General features: G+C 35.8%; 1 protein-coding gene across 2 annotated transcripts; it reads left to right on the plus strand.

Annotated features, from left to right (window-relative positions):
- The first annotated feature begins 1710 nt into the window (after positions 1–1710).
- LOC127252439 (phosphatidylinositol/phosphatidylcholine transfer protein SFH8-like) lies at positions 1711–13363 on the plus strand. Of its 2 annotated transcripts, XM_051276610.1 has the most exons (16): positions 1711–1930; positions 2050–2131; positions 2832–3138; positions 3558–3657; positions 3789–4055; positions 4168–4245; positions 4329–4430; positions 4534–4583; positions 4675–4774; positions 4861–4956; positions 5040–5153; positions 8599–8689; positions 8829–9226; positions 9435–9509; positions 9598–9657; positions 12864–13363. In XM_051276610.1, exons 2-15 carry the CDS (start codon positions 2098–2100, stop codon positions 9616–9618), a joined length of 1833 nt encoding a protein of 610 aa, XP_051132567.1. In that variant the 5' UTR covers positions 1711–1930; positions 2050–2097; the 3' UTR covers positions 9619–9657; positions 12864–13363. The 2 variants fall into 2 exon arrangements, with proteins under 2 accessions (XP_051132567.1, XP_051132566.1); XM_051276609.1 differs by lacking the exon at positions 12864–13363 and having other exon boundaries at positions 1712–1930; positions 9598–9837.
- The last annotated feature ends 12696 nt before the right edge of the window (positions 13364–26059 follow it).

Below are 26059 nucleotides of genomic sequence, written 5' to 3' on the forward strand. Positions count from 1 at the left end.
CACCAATAGCCAGCGTGGTCTTTTGCTATATACAATCCACATGCGATCCACATTCCTCCGCCACACACCATATGGGGCATCCTTTGTTGCGGCTTGTGCGATTTTCGCCCGAAGATCGTCCTTAACGTGGTTTTTTTCCGAACAAAGCTCGGCCCTCTTGGCCCTTCAGCAACGTCGAGCATACTCTCCCATCCTAGGAGTACTCTCTTTTGGAATGTCCAGCTCCCTTAGGACATGCTCATCCTTGACGTGCCACAGACATGTTCCTTCACTCGAGCAATGCCCCACTCTGTAGGTTCGTTCGCCACCAGCGTCAAGATTCGCTCTGATACTATATGTAACGTGTCCAGAAGCTGACACGCGCGCATTGAGGCCCAGACCAGCCGTCCTCTGTATGCAACACGCCCGAGATATATCATATAGTATGGTAGAATAATGCGGAACACGTACTTGCACTAAGATATATGCCATTAATTAGCCGTACAAGATAGAGGCTCGTATACATAAGACTATAGCTGAGAACCTGGGGCAGGAATATCAACCCGTGGCTCTGGTACCATTCCACTATTAGTTTGTTTATAATTCTCTCAAAGGTGTATTACAAATTTATAAATTTTAACACATCAATTATTTCGAGATAAAGTAATACTACAAGACCTACCCAAAGGAGTTTGTTTCCACGTGTAGTAGACTTACAATTGCTACTTAGTTGTGCCTGTGAGAGCATGTGTAATGATCTTTACATTGACGATCTTCTTTCTGCAATCAAAATTTTTTGTCAAGTTTACGTAAAAAAAAAAACAAATGTTTTCAGTGACTTAATTTTTGAAATGAATATTTGGAGTCATAATAGAAAAGCTTCGTGGAGTCGGGGCCTCACCTCGCCAAACAGTGAAAGAAAAGAGAAATAATTGTGTACTTTTTCATTGTGAAATACTTGATTTAAATATATATTCATTCAATTTAATTTTTATTGTCCTAAAGTATATTTGTACGGTTTTTTAGGTGATTGTCTTTTTGTTATGAATTGATATATTTATTCTTAATTATATGGTGATTAAAAGTAATAAATAAATGAATGGTAAAAATATAAAATTTGTGTTTAAAAAAAATAGGATAATAATTGTTTAACGTGCCAAACAAAAAAGTAAAATACTCCCTCAATCCCGGAACTAAATATCAATTTGCTTTTTGCACGTAGTTATAAATATTAGTATTATATTGAGATAATAGTAGGAATAAAGTAGAAATGATTAAAATAACCTTATTAGTATGTGTGATATAAATGTAATGACATTTGTGTAATATATTGTAAATTGTAAGGGTATTTGTAATGTTAGGTAGATAGTATAGTTACTTAAAAAAATGGATACTTTGTTATAAAACGGACTAAAATGAAAAAATGGATACTTTGTTATGGGATGGAGGGAGTATTATAATATAGACAGATGAAATATATATTTTATATATATATAGATGATTGGGTCACGTAATAATTGAAGCTTCTTAATAGCGATAACCATTGCATTGACCTGCCCTCATCTGCCCTGCCCTGCCCTGCCCAGCACAGCACACAGCACACATCACAGCACAGCACTTTGATCGATCTTGTCACGTCATCTCTTATCGTCCTCTAATTGATGCTGATGCATACATACACGTGACATACAAACATACTCCTTCCTATATCTAAATAATATTTTATTTATTTATTATTATTATTTTTGGCGCACAGATAGCCATAGGCGCAACACATTCCATAATTTGGTGTATCCCTTCCCTCTGAAATCCGAATTGCTTACGGCCTCGGTTACTGCTTTTGGGGCAGTTATTGCCCTCGGATCAACCACCGTCGTGGCATACATTCCCGAGGTTTGGCCGTTTTGTTTTCCTGAACGAGCTTCCAGGCCTCGGGGGATCCAATTGAGAGGTTTGCTGGCTAGCTGGCTGGCTATCAATTTACTCTACTTTTGCTTGTTTCGGTTTATTGGAGCTGCTTTTTGTTCAGTCAGTCAATATTTGGTGATGCTAGATTGATTTAATCTCTAGGTGTTCGATCATCAATATTCGGTCGGTTATTGGTGATTGGCCGCTGGGATGTCGGGGCACTTGGACAGATTCGCGAGGCCTTGTGAGTTATTTTCGCTCCCTCGATTGAATTTTGGTGATTTGCATCGACGTTTAGCTACATGCGGTTTTACCTGGAATTAGGGTATAATTTTCTACTGAATTTATGAACGAAAAGTGGGAAACATAATTGATGTCGATAGTTTACATTTTGGCGTCTTGTTTATATGTTTGGTTGAAATTCTCTTACCTAGGGCTGGGTTCGATGTCCTTACCGGTTTCACCTTGTTCCTTGGGTTGTTTTTTGCCATAATTGTTGTAGTTTGGTGTAAGAGTTGAATTGGTTATCAAGTGTTATTGTTGGCTGATGTTCTCCCAGCAACGATTGCAAATTATGTCATTCTTCGCCTTTCTGTTCACATTTGTACATGTTTGCAAGCTTGTATCTTTATATTACAGTATTGCTACTTTTACATTCAGCCACGGGAGAATTTCTTGAAATTTAGCTGCTGAGTTTGTCAAGATTTTCTTATCCATGTTTCATGTCATCATGTGTGGTAGGATCGCCATGCTCTCAGTGTTGATTTTTGATGATATGAAGTTACTCTTGCACTTGCTCACAAAGTAACGTCGCATTATGATTTTAAATTTAAAGAATGCTGATTTGATGCCTTTAGAAACCTCTATGTGCAATAGAACTGAAAATTTGCAAATATCAAAATAACTATTACCCTGTGCTTTCACTAATTTTGGATGGAGTGCAGGCTTTGAGGGATTATCTGGTAATGATGAGAAGAAGGAACGGAAGTCTGATGTTGAGAATTCGGAGGATGAAAGAAAGACAAGGATAAGTTCTCTAAAGAAGAAAGCGTTGAACGCATCTTCAAAGTTCAAACATTCTCTCAAGAGAAAGAGCAGTAGAAGAAAAAGTGAGTGCCGACAAGCGAGTTCAGTTTCAATTGAAGATGTCAGGGACGCTGAGGAACTCCAAGCTGTCGAGTCATTTAGACAAGCCTTGATTTTGGAAGAGCTGTTGCCAGAAAAGTTTGATGATTACCATATGATGTTAAGGTCAATCTTCTTGATTCCTGTTGCTTTTAGTTCAATTCACTAATGTCCTTTTTTAAGCTTGATGTTTACTAGAAACATTGATAGAACAAAGGTTATATCAACATTATCATGTCCTAAAAGTAGATTCCCAAACCCACTAGATGAACCAGAAGTCTAGGGAAAACGTTGTACTTTATTAGAAATATTCAACCTGAGAAGTTGTCTTATACAACATGTTCACCACAGCCTAGAAGGTTTTACAACCTAGTTTCCTGCTCCAATTCAGGTGTGCATTAGAGTTTTTCATTTATATTCATGATTTGTGATTTATCATCATCATCATGGATCATCACCTTTTAATAATTTCTTAAAAGTTCTACCTGGAGGTGAGTTTTATAATAAAGCTTCACTTCATTTATAAGTCAGAAACTTGCATGCAGGTTTCTAAAAGCAAGGAAATTCGACATTGAAAAGTCAAAGTGCATGTGGGCTGATATGATTCAGTGGAGAAAAGAATTTGGTGCTGACACAATTCTGGAGGTAAACCTTATCTAATGTGCAAGTTATTTACTTATTGTTCAGAACTTTTTTGTTTCAGTTTTACTTGTTCTTACTTTTTCAACTTTAATTGGAAACTTTCTCTTAATTTTTGAATTTTGTTTTACTGTCAGGAATTTGAATTTGAAGAGTTGGATGAAGTTTTGAAGTATTGTCCCCATGGCTATCATGGAGTTGATAAGGAAGGAAGGCCTGTATACATTGAGAGACTAGGGAAAATTGACACTAACAAACTTATGAAGATAACGACTATGGATCGCTACATAAAATACCATGTAAAAGAATTTGAGGAGGCTTTTGCTGTTAAGTTTCCAGCTTGTACCATTGCTGCAAAAAGGCACATTGATTCAAATACAACAATCTTGGATGTTAATGGTGTGGTATGTTTATTACACGTTCAGTTTGTTTGCTACTTGTTACAGTTTGAAACTTATCAGCTTTAATCGATGTGGATTATTTGATTTCTGTTGTATATTCCTGATTAATATACAGGGCATGAAAAATTTTACCAAGAATGCACGAGACCTTCTTATTCGACTCCAGAAGATTGATAGCGATAATTATCCTGAAGTAGCATTCCAGATTCTTAACTTGGTCATATTATGTTGCTCTAAATATCCAGCCAAGTAAATCACACCATCTCTTGTATGCAGACACTCCATCAAATGTTTATAATTAATGCGGGCCCAGGTTTTAGGCTACTGTGGAATAGCGTAAAGGGTTTTCTAGATCCCAAGACAACTTCCAAGATTCATGTGTGTTGGTTTTTAATTTCCATATTTCTTAAGCTTAACACTATTCTGTTGATTTACTTGCTGGAATGTGAAGTTATAATTCTGCTTGTACTTTTGGTCCTAGGTTCTTGGAAATAAATTCCAGAACAAGTTGCTTGAAGTTATTGATGCCAGGTGAAAGGGGTGTATGCATCTGTTAACTTGCTCCTGTTCAACAAGTGTTTCAATCCTTCTGTTCATGCCTTAACATGTTTAGTCTCAACAGTGAATTGCCAGAGTTTTTAGGGGGGACATGTACCTGTGTCGGTCAAGGTGGTTGTCTTCGCTCTGATAAAGGACCTTGGAAGAATCCAGAGATAATGAAGGTACTGGGTGATGTTGATTATATGATTCCCATGCTATAAACCCTCAGAATTCAAATCGTGGTTTATTGCTTTTCTTATTAATGTAGATGGTACTAAATGGTGAAGCAAGACGTGCTACACAGATTGTTAAAATTATCAGCAGTGATGGGAAGGTTGCATATGCAAAGCCTGATTACTCCATGGCATGGCTGCTAACCTACAATTTTCCTTACATTGCTGGCAAATGTTTAGTTTTATCTAATAGTGATCTTGATTGCCTGAACAGGTAAAAGGCAGTGATACATCTACAGCGGAGTCTGGTTCTGAAGCTGAAGATATTACTTCACCGAAAGCTTCTAAAACTTACTCAAACCTTCATTTGACACCGGTTCATGAGGAGGTATGATGTATCATTGCTTATTATAGACTCCTTATTTGCAGTAAATTTAACGGTTGCTTTGGCAAGTTGGTGTGTTTCTTCTTGCAGACAAAAAAGAAAAAGAAAAAGTTGGTGTGTATCTTTTAGGTCTGAATTTGTTTGGAGGTTTGGATTTTGATTTAAATAATATTTGATGTGATGTTTTGCGAGATGACAAAAAGTTTTTTTTTTTTTTTTATATGGTAACATGGAGTCCAAATAAGAAAAAATTCGATAAGAACTCAAAAGATACACCTTCCCTAAGGGAAAATATTCCAGAATGATGTATTTCCATAAAAAACACTTTTTAAAGTGTTTTTAAGTGTAGGGTGTAGAATGCTCAATAACCTAGGGGTCTATTACATACAATTCCTAACCTCTTTAAGATATCATACTCAATATCTATTTACATCACATCTAATATCTATTTTTTATTCGAACTCTTTTTAATATTCCAAAAAATTATTACATTACACCAAAACTTTAAAAAACTTCTATCTAAATGGAGCCCTGATTTTTCAGCGATACAGATTGAACTTTACTTGAGCTTCATTTGTCAGTTGATAGATCAAACCTCTTAATAGTGAGCTTTTAGCATCTTTTGATTAGCGGTGCCAACTAAAATGTGATGCATACAGGTGTTGTCTAGCCCAGGTTGAGTCTCTCAGGATTAGTTAGTATTCTACTTGGGTTACGATTATTTTTACAAATATGTCTCTCATTTGCTATTTATTTTGATTTAGTTTTACTCTTAGCACCTATAAATAAATCGCCATTATTAGGGCTCGGGTTATGTTATCCTGCGGGATGAAGCAGTAAGTTTATGAAGGTTTTTGTAAAAGTCTTAAAACTTGGAAAGTTCCCTTGAATTGGTTTTAATAATTTGATGACATGCTGGACTCCTAAACACTACGATACATGATTGTTAAGATTTGTTTCCAACAAAGTGATTCTCGAATGGATTGGATTGAGGAAAATGGCTATGTAGTCACGGTTGCATTTGAAAAAGCAAGTAGATAGGGTTTTGGAATCGCTGGTGGCCTTAACAACATATATGTAGATGACTGTAGTGACACCTACCACAACCGCTACCTTGACTGTGCCGACCTCAGCTGTTCAGGAGTCACACACCACAGCATCTGCTGGAGGCCTCAAGGCAGCGCTGCCTTTATTTTCTTATTCAATTGTTCTTAATAAATTGTTAAGTTAGTTAGGCCTCGGCCTGGAGTAGTTTTGACCTAATATTTAAGAATTATTTGAGATACTATTAGTCATTCTGATTTCGCTTCAGTTACACGGCTTCGGCTTGGTTCGGAAAAAGTAGTTTTTCCTTGGTTATTAGACCGTCTTCAACCCATTCTGTAAAAATAACAATTTTATTATTTTTGGAGGGTGGGTTCTCCAATCCACCCGGCAAATTTGGGGTTGTCACCCTCTCTGATGAGAGGGTGAGGCAAAATTCCTCTCATGCGAGAGAGGTGACTTTTTTATTTATTGTTAAATCTTATTTTAATTTAAAATTAATTAAAAATTATTTTAAAATTGTATTTTTGTTTATCTATTTTATTTTTTTTATGATTTTTATTTTATTACTTATAAAGTAAATTATTTTTTTATATTAATATTTTAATTTTATAATTAATATATTTTATATATTTTATATATTATATTTAATCAAATATGTTATATATTTTTATTTCTATTTTTCATAAATGTTATTTCATAATATGGAAATTTTAATTTATTTAATTTAAAAATATTTATTATTTTTTAAGATTAAATAATAATAAAATTAACTTAATTTATTAATATAAATATTTAAAATATTTTAATTAAGTATATAAAAATAATAAAATATTTGATGTTATTTATAAATTTAAAAATTTATAAAAATATATGTATAAAATAAAATATAGAGAGAATATTATTTGACCCTGGGTATGATTGGAGATGAATCAAAAATAGAGATAATGGCTGAAGATGACTTGCTGTATAACCTCCCGCAAAAATGGAGAAATTTGTGATAGTCCTGCAAAAATAGAAGTATGGATTGGAGATGTCTAAATAAAGTTTAGTTCTTTGGTTTTCCGAAGTCCTAGTGCTATCAAAATGAAACCTTTGTGGTTCTTCTAGCTGAAAATGGTCAGACTTATCAGCATTAGGCACAAGGCAGTTCCAGAGAATGAAAGGGTGTCTGATGTATAAAGGTGGAGTCCACTCTTCGGTTGAATCCTCTTAGGATACTTAGAATTCTACTTTGGTTGAGATTAGTTTTAGTATTCTACTTTGATTATGATTAGTTAAGTTCCTTAATTCCTATTTTTCGTGTTGCATATAAATAAACCGCTAAGTATTAAAGTTTGGGGTTATGTTTTCTTTTGGAGGAAGCATTGAGAATATAGATGTGTGAACATTTTTGTCTGAAAACTAGGGCTTGGAAAATCTACACCGAAAAAAATCAATACCAGTGTGTTTAACCAGAATCAAATTATTATAATGCTTAAATTATGATGTTTACTATACTAAATACGAAGAACTTTATTGAGGTCCATTTGGTTTGATGGATTTGGATTCGAAGGTTGATTTTAAATGAATGGATTCGAAATACTTCATAACTAAAATCCATTATTTGGTGGAGGAAGTATTTAAAATGTAATTGTATAAACAATATTTGAAATTTTAAAGGTAATGGATTTTAAATCCACAATCAATTTTGAAGACTTGAAATCCATTGCTTTGCCAAACAAAATTAATGAATTTGATTGAATCGTTTGAAATACATTTAACTCAAATACATCCAACCAAGCGGGGTCTAATAAGAGAGTCCCAACAGTGTGTAGTTTTTGTTGGATTTGGTGATGAAGTCCAATTTGTCTCTCTCTTGCACTATCTGATAGTCTCTAACTTTAATCCAGTGCTTGTCTGCAGTAGAACTTCATTGACCCAGTAGTCACATCCTGCACTCTTGTTGTTAGCATCGGCAAATGACTAATTATAATATTATGGCTTGATTTAGTTTTACCATTTGTACTTCTGTTGAGAATTTTAGCTTAAGAGTTAATGGAAACTAAAAATATATATATATCTATATATATTTCCCTACAATACAAAAAGAATTATACTATTTGTAGGGTATATTTACCCCACCAGAAACCTAAGTTATTAAAGGTAATAACTCCTATTTAAATAGAAATATGAGCACTTAGATTACTATTAAATCAATGACACTTCATTTTTAACTCCCATACAATTCACTGGGTTTATAATATTATAGTATTACTTACAAAGTTACAATTTAAATGAACTCCTCCCGCCAAAATAGGTTTCTTAAAATAGGGCAGAGGGTGTATTGTTGCTGAAGCACAAGTAGCTTTAAATTATTATTGGCCTTGATTATTCTTAAGGAATATTCTCATCCGTATGTCAGGCTAAGGCTATGGGACCTGCTCGCAGTGCTGGCAACATTTCAGGATTTGATGAATTTATTCCGGTAGTTGACAAGGCTATTGATCCTGGAGGTTGATCTTCTACTATTGCTTTACTTATTTTTATTTGTGTGTATATTTACCGAATTATTATTTTTAGTTTTTGTCTGTTTTTCTATCTACAGTTTTCTGTTCTCAGATTGTAACTCTCTGTATGAATATTTTCATTCAGATGTATTTCAGTCACCTGATTCTTGCAAGGTGCCCGGAGGACGCGGCCAACTTTTACCAACTCTTATCGCCTTCTTCATGGCCTTTATCTTGGCTTTACGATCGACCATATTGTACCTTACAAAGAAACTTCATAGCGCACCATCGCAGCATGTGCAAACAAATATCAACTCTGCCTTTGATCCAAATTCCAAAGATGTTAGACTGCCCTCATCCAGATCATCTTTTACCGAATCAGAATTCCGGACTTCCGTGCTGCAGAGGTTAGGCGAGCTCGAAGACAAGGTCTATACTCTTCAGGCTAAGTCCTCGGAAATGCCCCATGAGAAAGAAGAGCTGCTCAATGCTGCAGTTTACCGAGTGGATGCCCTAGAAGCAGAGTTGATTGCCACCAAGAAGGTAACGTAACCACCCCTCTTTATACTGGGCTTAATATTTCAATATATGGATGGCTACATTTTGTGTCTAATCAAGAATTTGGCCGTGATCACTTGAACTAATTACCATATGCTTGTTTGATAATTAATCTTTTGTGCTCATCTGCTGCTGCCTGCATCCAGTTTGATTACTCTTTTGTTATTTTTATGTCTTTTGCTCAAATGAGTAGGCTCTGCACGAGGCCTTGATGAGGCAAGAGGAACTTCATGCTTATATTGATAGTCGAAGAGAAGCTAAGTTTCATGTAAGTGCACATCTGGTGTTCATTTATTTTACTAGAATTCTTGGATTTCAACATTTTAATTGAGTTTCTTTACCTGGATGATGTTCAGAAGAAGAAATTTTGCTGTTAGCGGCACATGCGGAAAATGTTGCTGCCTGCTTCTATACGGGTAAAAATTTTAAAATTAAAATAAAATCCATGAATATGTGTATATACATGTGTTTGTGCGTGGTTTCACTCTTTTTACGTTTGTTTTGGTTTGAAATATGCATACACACACAGACACACTCAGTTCTGTTCTACTTAACGTTTAGTTTCTCGTTTAAATTACACTACGATTGTATGCTCACTTCTTTTTGTCCTTGGCTTTGTACTTCAATTAAAATAAGTGTATATGTACTCTTGCATGCTTACTCACAAAATCGTGATACATCCAGTCGAATCTGATTTAAGTTATTTCTTCCTAGTAAGAAATAAATACACTTTACATAAATAATTTAAGGGTAAATTATATAACATCCCTTTGTGTTTTAATAAAAATGCATAAAATATTCTGTGTTTTATTTATTGCGTGAACCTCTCGTGTTAATGTAAAGTTTGCACGAAATATTCTTATTGTTCAAAGCTTATGTTTGGCTTCAAATAAAGACCTAAATTGCATAAGTTTTATACAAATAAAAAACGTAAAATATTTTAAATATTTTTTTTGAATAAAATGAATAAATAAATAATTGATTAATCATTTATTTTATAATTTTTTTTAGAAAAATTGTTATTTGATTTTTACAAAAATTATAAAAAAATAATTGATCAATTATTTATTTTGTTCAAAAAAAAATATATAAGATATCTTACGTTTTTTATTTGTATAAAATTTGAGTAATTTATGTCTTTGTTTAAACCAGACATCAGTTCTGGACAACAAGGAAGGTGTTTCGTACAATAAATAAACCATCTATTTTATGCATTTTTTACTAAAATACAAAGGAGTTATAATTTACTCTATGCATCCAACACAACACAAAAGTTTAGAAAGAAACAAACACACCACCACCACCTTGCATAACATATACTCCCTCCGTCCTGGTCATAACAGTATTTTAATTAGTGGAGTTGTATAAGAGGTTTTGATATTTTTGTCTTTGACTTTATGTAAAAATTAATTTTATGTATAATGGTACGTTTGTAGTTTAGATAAAAGAGTTAAAGGGTATTTTGATATTTGTGTATGATTATTTTTACTAAAATAGAAAATAAATACTTTGAAATGAGACAGACTAAAATGGTAAAAAAAGTACTTTCAGTTGGGACAAAAGAAATACTATAATTCAAACACATCCGACATAAAAAGGCTGTATGCATATGAATCACTGCCAACATCATACAACACACCATATGCATTATCTACATATTATTTTACTGACCATAACTTTCATACCTTTCTTATAATATATTTTTCTCTTAACTTTCAATTTCTTCTCAATTTTCTGCCTCGATATTTTGTTTTGTTGTCATGTGACTTGAAATTGAACGCAAATTCAATCAACTTAATTTAAGATAGCTGCCGACATACGCATCCATATGACAAAAATCTAGGGGCTGCTGTTGTGCATGTTGTTTGATTATTGCTAGATTAGTTTGTTTTCACTGCCAAAGTTATTTTATTTTTTTTTTCCTTGTTTTTTTTCCGGTGCTTCTCAATCATTTGATCAGAATTATTTTTTCAAGCTGTTGTAATATTCAATTTAAAAATAATTGGATTGTTGGTGAATTTGTTTGGCCTTTGATTTCATATTGTATTTGAAAATGTTTCATCTTCCGCTGACTCATGGAATTATTGTCGTCCCTATATAAGAATATGGGGATATATCCAGAACCACATAAATTATGTCAGTTTAACTTTTTGTATTATATTTGGATTATAGTATCGTATTTGTGCTGTAAATTTGCAACAAATTGAAGCCGGAGCTATTGGTTTTTTTTGAGTTGTTTAGTTGTGTAGTCATTTGGTTTGAGTTAACTCTGACTATTATGAAGAAGGTTAAATATGGTATAATAATAATTAAAAAAAAAAAAAATTGATAGCTAGAGCACTATTAGATTATGGTCGATTAAGATATGTATTTCATTCTTTCATTCGGATTTATTGAGGGTACTAGTAGGAAAAGAGATATTGTTTGAAATAAAGTCCAATCAAGAAGCTATTGGTGTAATAGTAGAGGATCATTTGATCACAGTATGATACTTTGTTCGAGTTACTATTTATCATACATGTCCCAAAAAGAAGGGTATTAGGTAGTTAATGGTAGCGTTGCTTTGATGGGATATAATGTATCTTTGTAAAGTGAATAGAATATAGACTGTTTTAGGTCCGACAAAGCAAGTCACACTAGGCGTTCGGGGTTTGAACCCATGACCTCACGGTCACGAGTCCATCCCCACACAAGTATGTTAGAAGAGGTTGGTTGTTGTGTAAGTTCTTTGATTGTTGTTTGTCGTCTAGCATGTTGCAATTTTATATATTAGCGGTAATTATATTGTTGGTGCATTTGGTTGGTCGTCTATTGATTAGTTGGACATATATTGTGTATGAAATCTCTTGTTAACTAGTAAAACTATTATACCATGTTAGTAGACGTAGGAATTTATTTTGAATCATCTAATTTTGTCTCTTTAATCATGTTAGTAGACGTAGGAATTTATTTTGAATCATCTAATTGTCTCTTTAATCTTCTGCATCATTTTTGAATTAAAATTTTATCATATTTGTCCGTAAATTCACAATAAGTTAAGATCAAAGCTGATAATGACACTATTCAGCATTTTTTTCTACATGCCAATTTGAATATATTTTTGTATTATTATGTCTTCCTAATTTGGTATTATTGAATCTTCGTTTACATTCCAAGCTTTTTATTCCAAGCACTTCTACTTCATGTGTCTTAATTTTCTTTTTCCATTTGTTTTTATCATTATTACATGAGTGACTGTAAGCCAGTTGGTCAGTGTTAAACAGCATATTATTTATTGGATTTAATGTGTAATTTAATGATTAATATTACATTATGGAGGTAAAAGGTCATTTTATATCGAACACAGATACTATCACATTCTTCTTTATTTCCCTTCAATCTCTCTTTCCTTTGTTTCTATTTCTTCCAAGTTATTCCATAAAGACGACTGTATTCATTAATCAATTTTGATTACAATTATTCCAGACAATTAAGATTATTGAAGAATAAAATACATAAACACAGCAGATAATACACAATAAATAAACACTTATGTAAGTGCATTCCAAAAAAAGTTGTTGTCGCAAAAAATTGACTTGTACAGGCTAACCAATTTAGACCTGTCGGAATCAATATCGAATAGGTTCCTCATTTTATTCAAGAAAGCGTCTGGACATCAATTCTGCCGGTTCGAGGGTGCTTGCAAATTCAGGGATATCAATTCTAATTCCAAATTCCCAATTGAAGCATGGGTTGTGGCTGGATCAATTGGAGCAAATGGATTATCAATTGAATGGGTATTTTCATCCATTGACTCAATGTTGGAGGCATCAAGGGCAATTGGAGCACAATCAGAGGGCTGATCGTAGGCTCACGGCGGCGGGGCTGGACATCCACGGCGGCTGCATCACTGAACGCGGCTTGATTGTTACACAGAGGGGTGACTTCCATCGTTAAATCGGCAATTTGATGATGCATCTCCGCAATAGCGTGGGCGTTGGCTGGAGGGGGACGTCACGAGGACATCGTTCAAGAGCATCGTCTGACTCTGATACCAACTGATGTAATGAAAATCAAGAGCAAAACAATAGAGAAATTTAGTTCTTTATTCAATTCTTTTGTAGCCGTAAGAATGGAGAACATAGATATATATATATCTCTATTCAACAAGATTCCTAAGCAAATTATTAAAAGCCCAAAAATAAAATAAGATAAAAATTAAATAAAACAAAGGCCAAACTACTTAAGTTTATTTATTTGTTGAACTCGGTCATATTTTCAATGAATGCCATTACGATCTCATCTTCATCACATAGATGCCCCAACACGGACTAGTTTTTGGAGCTCGATTGAAAGCATATATTGAAAATTTACAAGGCTTAATAAATAAATTGGAAGATCAGAGTACAATTGAAAGACCATGTTACAATGTTCACATAGTCTTTGATGGAGTCTTTGATGGATTACGTAGATCGAGTGTCGTAGTAGTGAAGGCCACGTTGGAGCTTGAAATGTGTCATTCGGATAACTAAGCAAGGAGTTGTGCAACACTAGAAGTATGCTAAAATAGATGTTCTAGATTATTATTACATAAGTCTAGGATTGCATATGCATAAATGGTGGAACATCTCTTAGGACCACTTATGTAACACCTTTGTCGGCTCAAGTCGGAGTACCACCGTCACGCCACACCGAAAGGGTCATTCATTAACTAATGAACCTCACGTTATAACGCTAAGGCTAAAATATACAACACAAACAACTAAATAGAAACTTAAAAGATAAATCACACTAACTTATTATATTAATGAATAAAGTTTGAGTAAAAAACATAAGACTAGAATTAGTTCAAAAATATCAATTCTTAAAACATTAGTAGTAAATTCAAAAGCATCATAATAGATGAAATAATTCTATTCCCCTTAAATGGATCATGCGACATGAATGTATTATTTAAACTTATGTGGAGCACCATCACCTACAAAATTTTTTAGAAAGATGATCAACATGACTGTTGAGTAATCACAATGAATCAAAGATAAATTAATATGGTATATGCCAAGACTCACATGCTAATACCACACAATCATTTGGAAAAGATAGATTAAGTAAAATTATACATAACACATAATGGAAACTCACACACACAAGTTTTTTAATGCCCAGTTATGTCTCCCTTTTATTCTTAAATAATTGTGATAAATATATTACGAAAATAACACCTTTAGGCCTTAATTAGGACTATATCAACCTGGGTCTCCAACCTTAATTACTTCACTTGACACATCACATAAATTCACATAATAAATATAGGATCATAATACTCAAAGAGCTTCATAATTGGTACATAAGGGTTCAAGACACAAAGTACGCGTATGACAACTTATTTTTTAGCTTGCGAGAGACGCACAATAGTCAAACCCTCTAGTCTCATACATAACATATCAAGAGAGAATCATACACAATCCATCTCTTCATTACAGATGATGGTCTAAAGTGCATTACATCGTAGATAACATGTACGTCATAATCAACCAAAAAGAAACCTATCATCTCGATGCCACGGCCTAGCCCATTCAAGTTCTAGTTCGAGCTTAGCTAGTTATCCTAAAATACCAGTATATTCTTTCATGTTTGCAAGGCACAAAGGTGGAAGATTACGCCTTATCATACCATACGATCGACGAGTTGATTTGACTCAACGAATAGTTTCAATTAACAATTTGACTCAATACACAACATACGATTAGGCACATTTTAATAAAATGGATTTCAACTTGTAAAATCTCATTTACAAATATTTAGCAAATAACCAATAAAAAGCATCGATCAAGAATCATGATTTGCAACATAAGCGAAATCTAAACAAACATTTTCAAGTTTGCTCATAAAATACTTTTCATTTATCAACATTTTCATTTAATAGCTAAAGTAAGAATGATAATATTCAACACTCAACAAATTCATTAAAAATCTCATAGTCCCTCCCCCGTCTCTTAACAAAGTATACATTTATTTTTTTGCATCATTGTACTTAACACTAAATATATTTTTATACTTTTATAATATTTTATACAAATATCATTGTATTTGTATTATACAACACTAATAGATGTATATATAAATATAATATTAATATTCAAAGTTTGACACGCAAAAAACAAATGAATACTTATTTATGTGACGAAGGTAGTATTATTTTGTCAAATAAACATTTGGATAATATGTCTATTTAAGAAATATAATCTAACTCCAAAAATGATACTCCCTCCGTCCCAAACACCCTGCAATATTTCTTTTTTGGTATGTCCCAAACACCCTGCAATATTTCCTTTTAGGTATGTCCCAAACACCCTACAATATTTCCTTTTTGGAAATAATTAATTATACTTAATCTCTAACCCGCACTTTATCCCCTCACATCATCCAAATAAAAAATAAAATATATATTTCTCTCTCTATCACATCACCTAATTTCTAAATTATTCTGCTTAATACTACCCACCTAAAAACCCGTGCCAAAAGCAAATGTTGCACCTTGTTTGGGACGGAGGGAGTAATATTTAAAGATAATAACAAACTCTTTTGCAAAAACTATAAACTAGGTTATGGCAAAATTAGAGTTTCTAACTCATATCACAAATCCTACATTTTTCAACTTAAAACACCACAATAATCTCCACATAAGCCCTAAAGAACTTCCTATTAAGAAAATAGTAAAATCTAATACTTTTAGAACAAACTCATTTGAAAATAAATTTAAAAAACTATCACATAAAATCAAAAATAAATCTAGAATATATATCATATTATTTAACTAGGATTCATCCTACATACTTTGGAAAAAGAGACCAAGAAGATAACATTTGGAGAAAAACTTCCAAAGGGGAAGAAGAGGCGGTGTGTGGAGGCTGGAGAGAATCGGAACATGCTGGAATATAATATTCCTGCTCTTTATGCTTTGAATAAAATAGACATCGGCCAAAACTATTTTATTTTTATAATTCTCTTGGGCCCAAAATAGCCAAAACATCAACACTTCTAATTTTAATCAAATTCCTTCATCAAATATACCAAAAGCCCAAAAATAATATAAAATTTTCCGACTCCGGTAAGTTTTGGAAAACTTCCAAAAATTATTTTATAGGGTATTACATCCTCCCCTTTAGGATATTTCATCTTCGAAATCAATTTGCACACCAAGAGCTTCCTTAAACAACTTCACATACTTTTTTCGAATATCTTGTTTAGTTACTCATGTTGCTTTTTCGATCACGTGTTGTGACCACATTATTTTCACCATCCTTATCTCATGGTTCTATGTCGATCTAACTTTGAAAGTTAAAATCTAAATAGGTTGTTCTATACTAAATTCTCTTGAAGATCCAAAACTTCTGGCTGAAATATATAGGATGGATTAGCCACGTACCTTCTCAACTGAGAGATATGAAAAACAATGAACCTTTTTCAATGTCTCCGACAAAGCCAACCTGTATGCTACTTCTCCAATCCTTTCGATGATCTCGTAAGGCCCCGTATACCTCGGGCTCAATTTTTCCTTAATACCAGATCTCTTCACATCCTTTCTCGATGTGACCTTGAGTAATACATGATCGTCTACCTCAAAATGCCCATCTCTCTGCGGAAAGTCACTTAGCTCTTATGAAGATCTTGACCGGCTTTCATCTTAGCTTTGATGCTACAAATATGATTCATCATCTCATCAATCATCTTAAGTCCCAATACCACTCTTTCGTTTAGGTCATTCCAATACAATGGGATCTACAATTTCTCCCATACAAAGCCTCAAAGGGTGTTATCCCAATGGTTATTTGATAACTATTATTATAGGAGAACTCCACCAATGCTAATTGATCCTCCCATTGACCTTGAGAATCCAACGCATATGCTCATAACATATATTCTAAAATTTGAATAGTGCATTCATCTACCTATCGGTCATTGGATGAAAGGCAGTGGTTCTCCTTAATTGAGTACCAAACTCTTTTTGAAGCTTCTACCAAAAGTGTGACTGGAAGAGAGGGTCACGATCCGAAACAATCACCTCCAAAACTTCATATATTTTCACTGCATGCTGCATATACAACCTTTTTCAACTTTTGCATGCTTTAAGTCATGCTTATTGAAATAAAAATTGCTAGTTCTGTCAATCGATCAACAACCTTCCAAATAGTATCCACGCCCAATCTCAAATTGGATAATCCGATCACAAAATCCATGGAAATCGAATTTTATTTATATTCTGGAACCTCAAAGGGTCTAAAAAAACCCATAGGTCTCTTATGCTCCCCTTTGACCTTTTGATAGTTCAAACACTTGGAGACATCCTCCGCACTGCATCTTTACATACCGCGCCACAAAAAATGTCCTTTCAAACTTTATACATTTTATCACAATCCGCATGTACTAAATATGGGGAACTATGAGTTTCTTTAACTTCTTCTTAATATACAATCGACCTCTTGGCATACACTACCTATTTCAAAATTTTAGATTTCCATCCTAGCCAATATAAAAATCCCTTACCTCGCCTTGTTGCATCCTCATCGCCAAGTCGACTAAGTCATCATTGTTGAGCTTCTCAAATCTCCCTCAAAATCTCAGGCTCAATTGACAAGGTGCCCATGTACCCTTCAATCACCTCAGACCCACTCCCTCAATATGTAGTTTCTCGCCTCAGACCCACTCCCTCAATATGTAGTTTCTCGAACTTGTGACACAACTCTATGAGTAATTTTATTGAACATACATCATGACTTGACTTCCGACTCATATCATCAGCAACCACGTTTGTCTTACCTTCCTGATATAAAATCTCTAAGCTATAGTTATTCACCAACTTCAACCATCTCTATTGCCTCATATGATCGGTAAATGTAGTGTTGCCATATCTTAAGAGAACACTACACTTGCCATTTCCAAATTTTCAGATAGTTTTCTTCATGCAATTTGAGCTACCTTGACGCATATGCTATCACCCTTTCATCTTACATTAAAACACACCTCATTCATCGTGTTGATGCATCACAACAAAAAAATGAACATTTTATCTGGAATGAATGGAGTATATTTAAGATTGGATAATGTGATTTTTTCTATTTTTAAATTTATTTTCTAAAAGTTGTCGGCTACATTTCTAAATTATATTATATTATAATTATTATTATTATATGGTTGTATTTTTATTTTTATTTTTATTTTTTGGTTTTGTTATAATTATGAAATAGCAAACTTTTATATTGAAATAATAATTTTACGTGATATTTTAAATAAAAAAATAAATTTAACATATTAAATGATATATATAACGTTCCGATTACTGTGCTGATAATAAATACTCCCTCCGTTCCATAACCATAGTCCTATTTGGACACGGGATTTAAGAAATAATAATATTATTGTTGATGTACTTTTTCAACAATAAAAAGTAAAATCCGAAAATAGAAAATTATCTTCGAATTTGATATAATTAGTGCCCGAGATTAGGAATCTCTAAACACTGTACGGTACATAAATAAATTGGAAATTAAAAGACTGAAAATTAAAGGATGATCCCCAAATCACTGACTTTGCTGTTGTTTGAAGATGATTGAAGATCATTTTTCAGAACAGACCCGAATCCTTAAATATTCCTTCAAGAAAACGTTTCAGAACCGTCGCCTGGTTGGTTACAGCAACCGCCCACCAATTCCTCCTTTATTGACACGTGTCTTTAACCGTCTCGCCAAACGCTTCCACCAGTTCCAGAACTCAACTGGCCCGACCGACCGCCTCTGGGCGCCTTACTTTTTTAAATGGACGGCTAGTCCCGAACGAATGCTCCAAAATGCCCAGCATGCTTCAGACAGACTGCAGGCCGACCGACTGACCCAAACGCATAACCCAACGATTGACCCACCGACCATTCCATAGACTAACTGGTCACTAGACCAAACGAATCCTTAGCCGCCCCACCAAGCGACCACCATCTGGTCTCTTGTCCGACCTCGTATCATCCGTCTCATTCTTCTTCGCCCGACCTCACTTGGTCCGACCTGCGTAATAACCGTCCTTCTTCGCCCGACTTCCTCTTTCGTCCGACCGCCGTATCAGTCATCCTTCTTCGCCCGACTTACTCTTTCGACTGACTGCCGTATCAGCCGTCCTTCTTAGCCCGACCTCAGTTGGTCCGACCGCGGGCCAACCGACTACAGACTATCCGACTGTGAACCATCCGACAGCGAACCAACCAACCGGCTCTGTTTGGCTTATCTCCTTAGATGGACAACTGGTTCAACAGACTATCCTCTTGATAGACGTCCGCGTCTGCCGATACTTCTTCTTTGTCCGACCTTCGTCTTGACTGACCTCTGTGTCTGCCGATACTTCTTCTTTGCCCGACCTTCGTGTTTGTCGATACTTCTGCTTTGCCCGACCTTATCACGTCCGATCTCCATGTCTGACCTTGTCCTGTCCGACCTCCGTGTCTGACCTGCCTATCCGACCGAGGACCAACCGACCCGCCTGTCCGACCGCGGACCTTCCGACCTGCTTATCTGACTGCAGACCAACCGACCGGATCAACCGACCACGGACCAACCGACTTGAGCGCATATTTTCTCCTTTTCCGCCCGACTTCGTGTCTTAACTTCCTTTAAGATCCTGCTACCATTATTATTATTATTATTATTATTATTATTATTATTATTATTTGTGTGTAACAACTTGCCTCATCCGCAAGACTCCTAAGCGTCATTTCTCATGATGTTTAGGAGTTAGCAGGCCGTCATCCGAGGCCACGTCAGCCTCAGATCCGACCTCCATCTTTCGAGGCTACGTTGGACCCGACCTCCATTTATCGCAGACTGGTGTTGGACTCCACGTTGGTCGATTTTGCACTACCATTTCTTCAGCACCTCCCCCCTGACAGAAGTCGTGATTGTTTTCTCTGAAAAAGGATTCTAACCTCCCTGCCTTGGATGCTAAACTGGCCAGATCTTGAACGTCGTGGGCCGTTAAAGCCTCCCGCAGTTGTGTATGCATTTTTCGGACCACCAAATTGGTCATCTCGCTCTCCTCAATGATTGTCGGGCAACGTCCCTTTATTAATAGCATCCGCTCTATGAATTGGTAGGCGGTCTCCTCCGGCATTTGCGTGATCTCCAGAAGGTCTGTGAGTGAGACTGTTGGAAGAGGATTAAAGAACCTCGCATAAAAGGCCGCTTCCAAACCTTCCCAGGTTTGTATTTGTCCAGGTGGTAGATCGACAAACCACGAAAAAGTTGTTATGGTAAGAGACAAACCAAATAGTTGCAGTTTATAAAAAGGGTTATTACCAACCTCTCCTAACTGTGCTGTGAACCGACCCACATGCTTTATGGTGGAGGATCCGTCTTCTCCTGAGAAAACATGAAAGTCTGGTGGTCGATAATTCCTTGGGAAAGGATACTCATTGATGATTCTCTCGGAAATGGCCTTTGATACGCCGGTCGGTTCACCATTTGCGGGTTCATTCCGAAATGCACCCGCAAAACTTGAGCGATATCCTCCAGATCTACCCTGGGTGGAACAGAATCTTCCCTAGAGAAGGCTGGCTCGGCTGGGATGGGATTATGAATCTGATCTCTCAATCTTTCTTCTCCGGGGACGATTGGCTCGGCTGGGATGGGATTATGAGCCTGTCCCCCAAACCTCTCATTCGGCTGGGTATTATCAACCCTCGGTCCCAAAGGAACATTATCTGGGAAAGTTAGAGGGGTCTTCCCCATATCTGTTCGGTTGAAAGTTGTGACGCTTGGAAATGTACTATCAACGTATGATGGCCCTGCAAACGTTGATCTTGGAAAAGTTGCCTGAAAGCGAGAAGGTGACAAGGCTGTAGACATGTTTGAATGTAGTGTGCATTTAGAGAACGCCTGATCCAACATGTTTTACATTAAATTTTGTTGCTCACGCAACATGAGGTTTTTCTGCTCACGCCACATGTTTTGCATGACCAAAATTTGCTGATTGTTCAATTGTTGAACATAAGACACCCAATCGGTAGGTACTTGTGGTGCTTCCCCTGCATTCGGCATAGCAGGTGGTGAAATTGTTTCTCCCACCGGTGTTGAAGACGCTTGAGGTTGTGAACCTGCTATATGGATCCTTCTGATGATTCGGCCAGACCTCAATCGTATAAAATTCTCTGTTGACGTAGGATCAGCAATCTTGCCTTTCTCCCACTGTGGTCGCCAATTTTTTGATGTATTTTTTCAACAATAAAAAGTAAAATCCGAAAATAGGAAATTATCTTCGAATTTGATATAATTAGTGCCTGAGATTAGGAATCTCTAAACACTGTACGGTACAGAAATAAACTGGAAAATAAAAGACTGAAAATTAAAGGATGATCCCCAAAATCACTGACTTTGTTGTCGTTTGAAGATGATTGAAGATCATTTTTCAGAACAGACCCGAATCCTTAAATATTCCTTCAAGAAAACGTTTCAGAACCATCGTCTGGTTGGTTACAACAACCGGCCACCAATTCCTCCTTTATTGACACGAGTCTTTAACCGTCTCGCCAAACGCTTCCACCAGTTCCAGAACTCAACTGGCCCGACCGACCGCCTCTGGGCGCGTTACTTCTTTAAATGGATGGCTAGTCCCGAACGAATGCTCCAAAACGCGCAGCATGTTTTAGGCACACTGCTAGCCGACCGACTTACCCAAAAGCATAACCCAACGATTGACCAACCGACCATTCCAGAGACTAACTGGTCGCTAGACCAAACGAATCCTTAGCCGCCCCACCAAGCGACCACCATCTAGTCTCTTGTCCGACCTCGTATCATCCGTCTCATTCTTCTTCGCCCGACCTCACTTGGTCCGACCTGCATAATAACCGTCCTTCTTTGCCCGACTTCCTCTTTCAACCGACCGCCGTATCAGCCGTCCTTCTTCACCCGACTTACTCTTTCGACTGGCTGCCGTATCAGCCGTCCTTCTTCGTCCGACCTCAGTTGGTCCGACCGCGGGCAAACCGACTACGGACTATCTGACTGCGAACCATCCGACAGCGAACCAACCGACCGGCTCTGTTTGGCTTATCTCCTTAGATGGACAACTGGTTCAACAGACTATCCTCTTGACAGACCTCCGCGTCTGCCGATACTTCTTCCTTGCCCGACCTTCGTCTTGACAGACCTCCGCGTCTGCTGATACTTCTTCTTTGCCCGACTTTCGCGTCTGTCGATACTTCTGCTTTGCCTGACCTTATCATGTCCGATCTCCGTGCTCGACCTTGTCCTGTCCGACCTCCGTGTCTGACCTGCCTATCCGACCGATGACCAACCGATCCACCTGTCCGACCGCGGACCTTCCGACCTGCTTATCCGACTGCGGACCAATTGACCGGATCAACCGACCGCGGACCAACCGACCTGAGTGCATATTTTCTCCTTTTCCGCCCGACTTCGTGTCTTAACTTCCTTTAAGATCCTACTACCATTATTATTATTATTATTATTATTATTATTATTATTATTATTTGTGCGTAACAATTATATTGATAGTTGGTAAAAAATATGAGTAAAAGATTTTTTGCCCTTGTGAGTGTATTAGTGTAAAAGTAGTGGTATTTGTATAATAATAATGAAAAAGTAGGGTAAGTTTTATGGTGATATGAGTATTTATGGAAATGAAACTATTATTTTGAAACGAACAAAAATTGTAAACAAGACTATTATATTAAAACGAATGGAGTATTTATTAAAAAAATAAGAAATATTGATGTAATATATATAACAGATATTTGAGTAACACATTATATAATTATATAGTAAAATAAATCTTGATTTTAGCAATATATATTATGATTTCATCGTAAATATAATTTGATCCAATCAGCAAATGTCCATAAAGAAAGTAGTAAATATTAGTATAATATACAACACATTATATAACACAAGTTAAATAATTTTTGGAGGTAAAAGATCAATTTTCTGGTTTTAAACCTAATTTTTTTTTAAAAAAATTTCCTCCAATTTCCTGAACCAGCCGCCCGCTTCTTCCTCTCGTTTCTTTCCGAACCGAACCGCCGTTGCTCAGTCGCCGCCACCCCGATCTCCTCTGCACAGCCACCAGCCTCGGTCGCCAAGAACTGCGCAACTTCCTTCTTTGCATCCACAACCGACCGGCCACCGCTGCACAGAATCACCCAGCCGCCTCGCACGGCTGCGCTGACCGCCAACCACTCCTCCGCCCAGCGTCTTGCTAAAGCAATCGAATTTTCCTTCTCTCATGATACGTTATATTCTTGATTAAGAACTTATTTCTTTGAATTTTTTTTCCAGGATGACGAAGAAATAGGCACCAAACCAGGCTCCGAATTCAAAGAAGCCTTCGTGCACCCCTGTTCATTGCATTCCGGCAGCAATTGCACCTCCAAAGGGTTGCTTGTGAGATGGAACCTTTGGATTCGGCCACTCTAAAGAAAATGCACATTTTGCCGGCGCTCGAACCTGCTACACATTCAGAGATCTCACATGATCGTGTGTTTATGCTCGCCTTGACTCCATAGAGGCTGAACTGCAAGCCTTACGACATGACCTTGGACTTGTTTTGAGGTCCATGTCTTGCCAATCTACCCATTAGAAGCATGCATCCTCCAGCACCGTAATTCAGGGCCCCTTATTTTATGTGCTTTATTTTTCTCTTTGTTTTATATTGAGGACAATGTCTAGCTTAGGTGTGGATGGAGTTTTTTATGCCATTTGCATGTTGCCTTATGTGTAGATAGACTTTTATGTGCATTGTTGCTTGTGCGGGAATTTTTGTTGATTTTTCGATGAATTTAGGTTTAGATTGTGCCAAGTTTGAATACCTATGTGAGTTTTGACCCTATATAAGCATTCATTTTAAATGCTTTTTATTCCTTGATGGTGTGAATATTGCTTTTGGATTTGGTTGCTAGAACTTACGTAGTTATGCATGTTGAACACGATTCAAAGAGTCGATGCGATTAATATGATAAGGGCACAATAGGATTACCCCACTTGGCCTATATATTTCCTACCCCTCATCTATTGCCTAGTGAACCGTTTTGATGTCTGGGATTTCTTTGAGAGATTAGTTCTTGGTTTAGATTAAGGTGGTTTATTTTGAATGTGAAATTGAAAATGCATATGCGATATGATGAACTTAATATGTATTGTTGATACTTAGTCGTTATATCCTATTTTCTACCCCAACCAAAAGCTCTGTTACAACCCTTAAAAAGACCATTTGATTTTTGTATTTGATTCTTATAATAATCGAGGAAGACTTGATTTCTATGCAAGCCTATGGACTAATCATTTTCCATTATGAAAGTCGAGTAATAATTAGCTTCTTTTTTATTAGAGTGTTGAGTGCATACACTTTTCCCTTGTGATGTTAGTTGAATTTGGCATGATCCGGACTTGATGAAGTTAGCATTGAGATATGATTTTCGTGTTTGGTATGGTGTTACATGTTTAGTTTTATGCATATTTTGTAACATGCTTGAGGGCAAGCATAGTTTAGGTGTAGGGGGATTGATAAACTTATTGTTGATGTAACTTTTTGTACATTAATTGCGCGTATTGACTTTAAGTATGCATAGTTCCTATTGATTTTTGGCCTAATTTGATATTGTGTTAGGAAAGGAATAGATTGAAGATTTTTGCAAAAAAAATCAGATTATCACTTTGATTTAAGCATGCTCATGCCTAGAGAGAGTTTGATAAGCCAAGACTTGAAGGATAAAATTGAAATTTCGCATCAAGAGGAATTTTGGATAGAGCCAAAAAAAAGATATATTTAAAAAACCTATTATGGGGGTTGCACGGCGTTTCACTTGACAAAAGGAGAAAGAATCATCTTGGCAAGAAAGCAAGAACGCGAGTGATGGCTGGAGTGATCAAGACGGCTGCACAACTTTTCTTCGTCTTCTTCAAGTAGAATGTATTTGTTTTCGATTTCTAGTCATGTTTAATAGCTAATTTCTTACTCTAGTCTAAGGTTGGATTGAATTCTTGGATTATGGCTTTGTGAGATAATTTTGGTTTTAATCAAATCTTTCAATTAATTGGTATTAGTGCGATTTCTATGTACCATGGTTACAATGATTATATGCGATTTATTATTGTGGCCAACTTTTAAGTCTGTCTATTGATTGCACGCTAATTGAATAAATACATCCGTAATTGTGTATTTATTCAATAAAGTAGTAAATAAGTTAACACGCTTAGCCTAAGAATTGCATGATCGAATAGAAAATCTTTTGTAATTGATTGAATATTCGAATTAGGTTTTTCTTGTGTTATTTTCAATTGAAGAATTTCTACTATGGTCATACCTAGTTTAGTTCTTTTGATTAGAGAGTGGTCAATTGGTCGTACCTTTTCCACCGACAAAGTTAAAAAAATATTGGGTGTTTGATCGTATCGAATACCTATAACTAATTTATCAATAGATGAATTAGCTTACTTAATTCAATGATCAAATCCATTATCTAATTTTTCATCCAACCCTTTGACTATAGCGTTCTACTTCTTGTTAAATTCGTTCTTATTTATTTCTTTAATTGATTGATTTTTTTACTTGGTTTAATTAATTTTCTTAGGATAACTATTTTAATTCTTGATTGAAAACCCCTTATTATAAATAACTAATCAACTAAAGAAACACAATCGCAGTATCGACCATGTTTTTATTATTCTACAATTGATTAAGAAACCTGTAATATTTGACTGACAGTTCACGCCTGTCAGTTCCCTATTTCCTTGCCGGAAAAGGTCGCCGGGGTTGAAAGCGGTGCTGCCGTTAAGACATAAA

The sequence above is a fragment of the Andrographis paniculata genome, unplaced genomic scaffold, assembly GCF_009805555.1.
Source record: "Andrographis paniculata isolate CXL003 unplaced genomic scaffold, ASM980555v1 Contig46END, whole genome shotgun sequence".
Lineage (NCBI taxonomy): Eukaryota > Viridiplantae > Streptophyta > Magnoliopsida > Lamiales > Acanthaceae > Andrographis > Andrographis paniculata.

Bases quoted from the DNA above. Each gene is read 5' to 3' on its own strand.
- LOC127252439 (XM_051276610.1), top strand. From the start codon at position 2,098: ATGTCGGGGCACTTGGACAGATTCGCGAGGCCTT. The intron at 4,957-5,039 runs GCATGGCTGCTA...TTGCCTGAACAG, and splicing joins CAAAGCCTGATTACTCCATG to GTAAAAGGCAGTGATACATC. The intron at 8,690-8,828 runs GTTGATCTTCTA...ATTTTCATTCAG, and splicing joins CAAGGCTATTGATCCTGGAG to ATGTATTTCAGTCACCTGAT.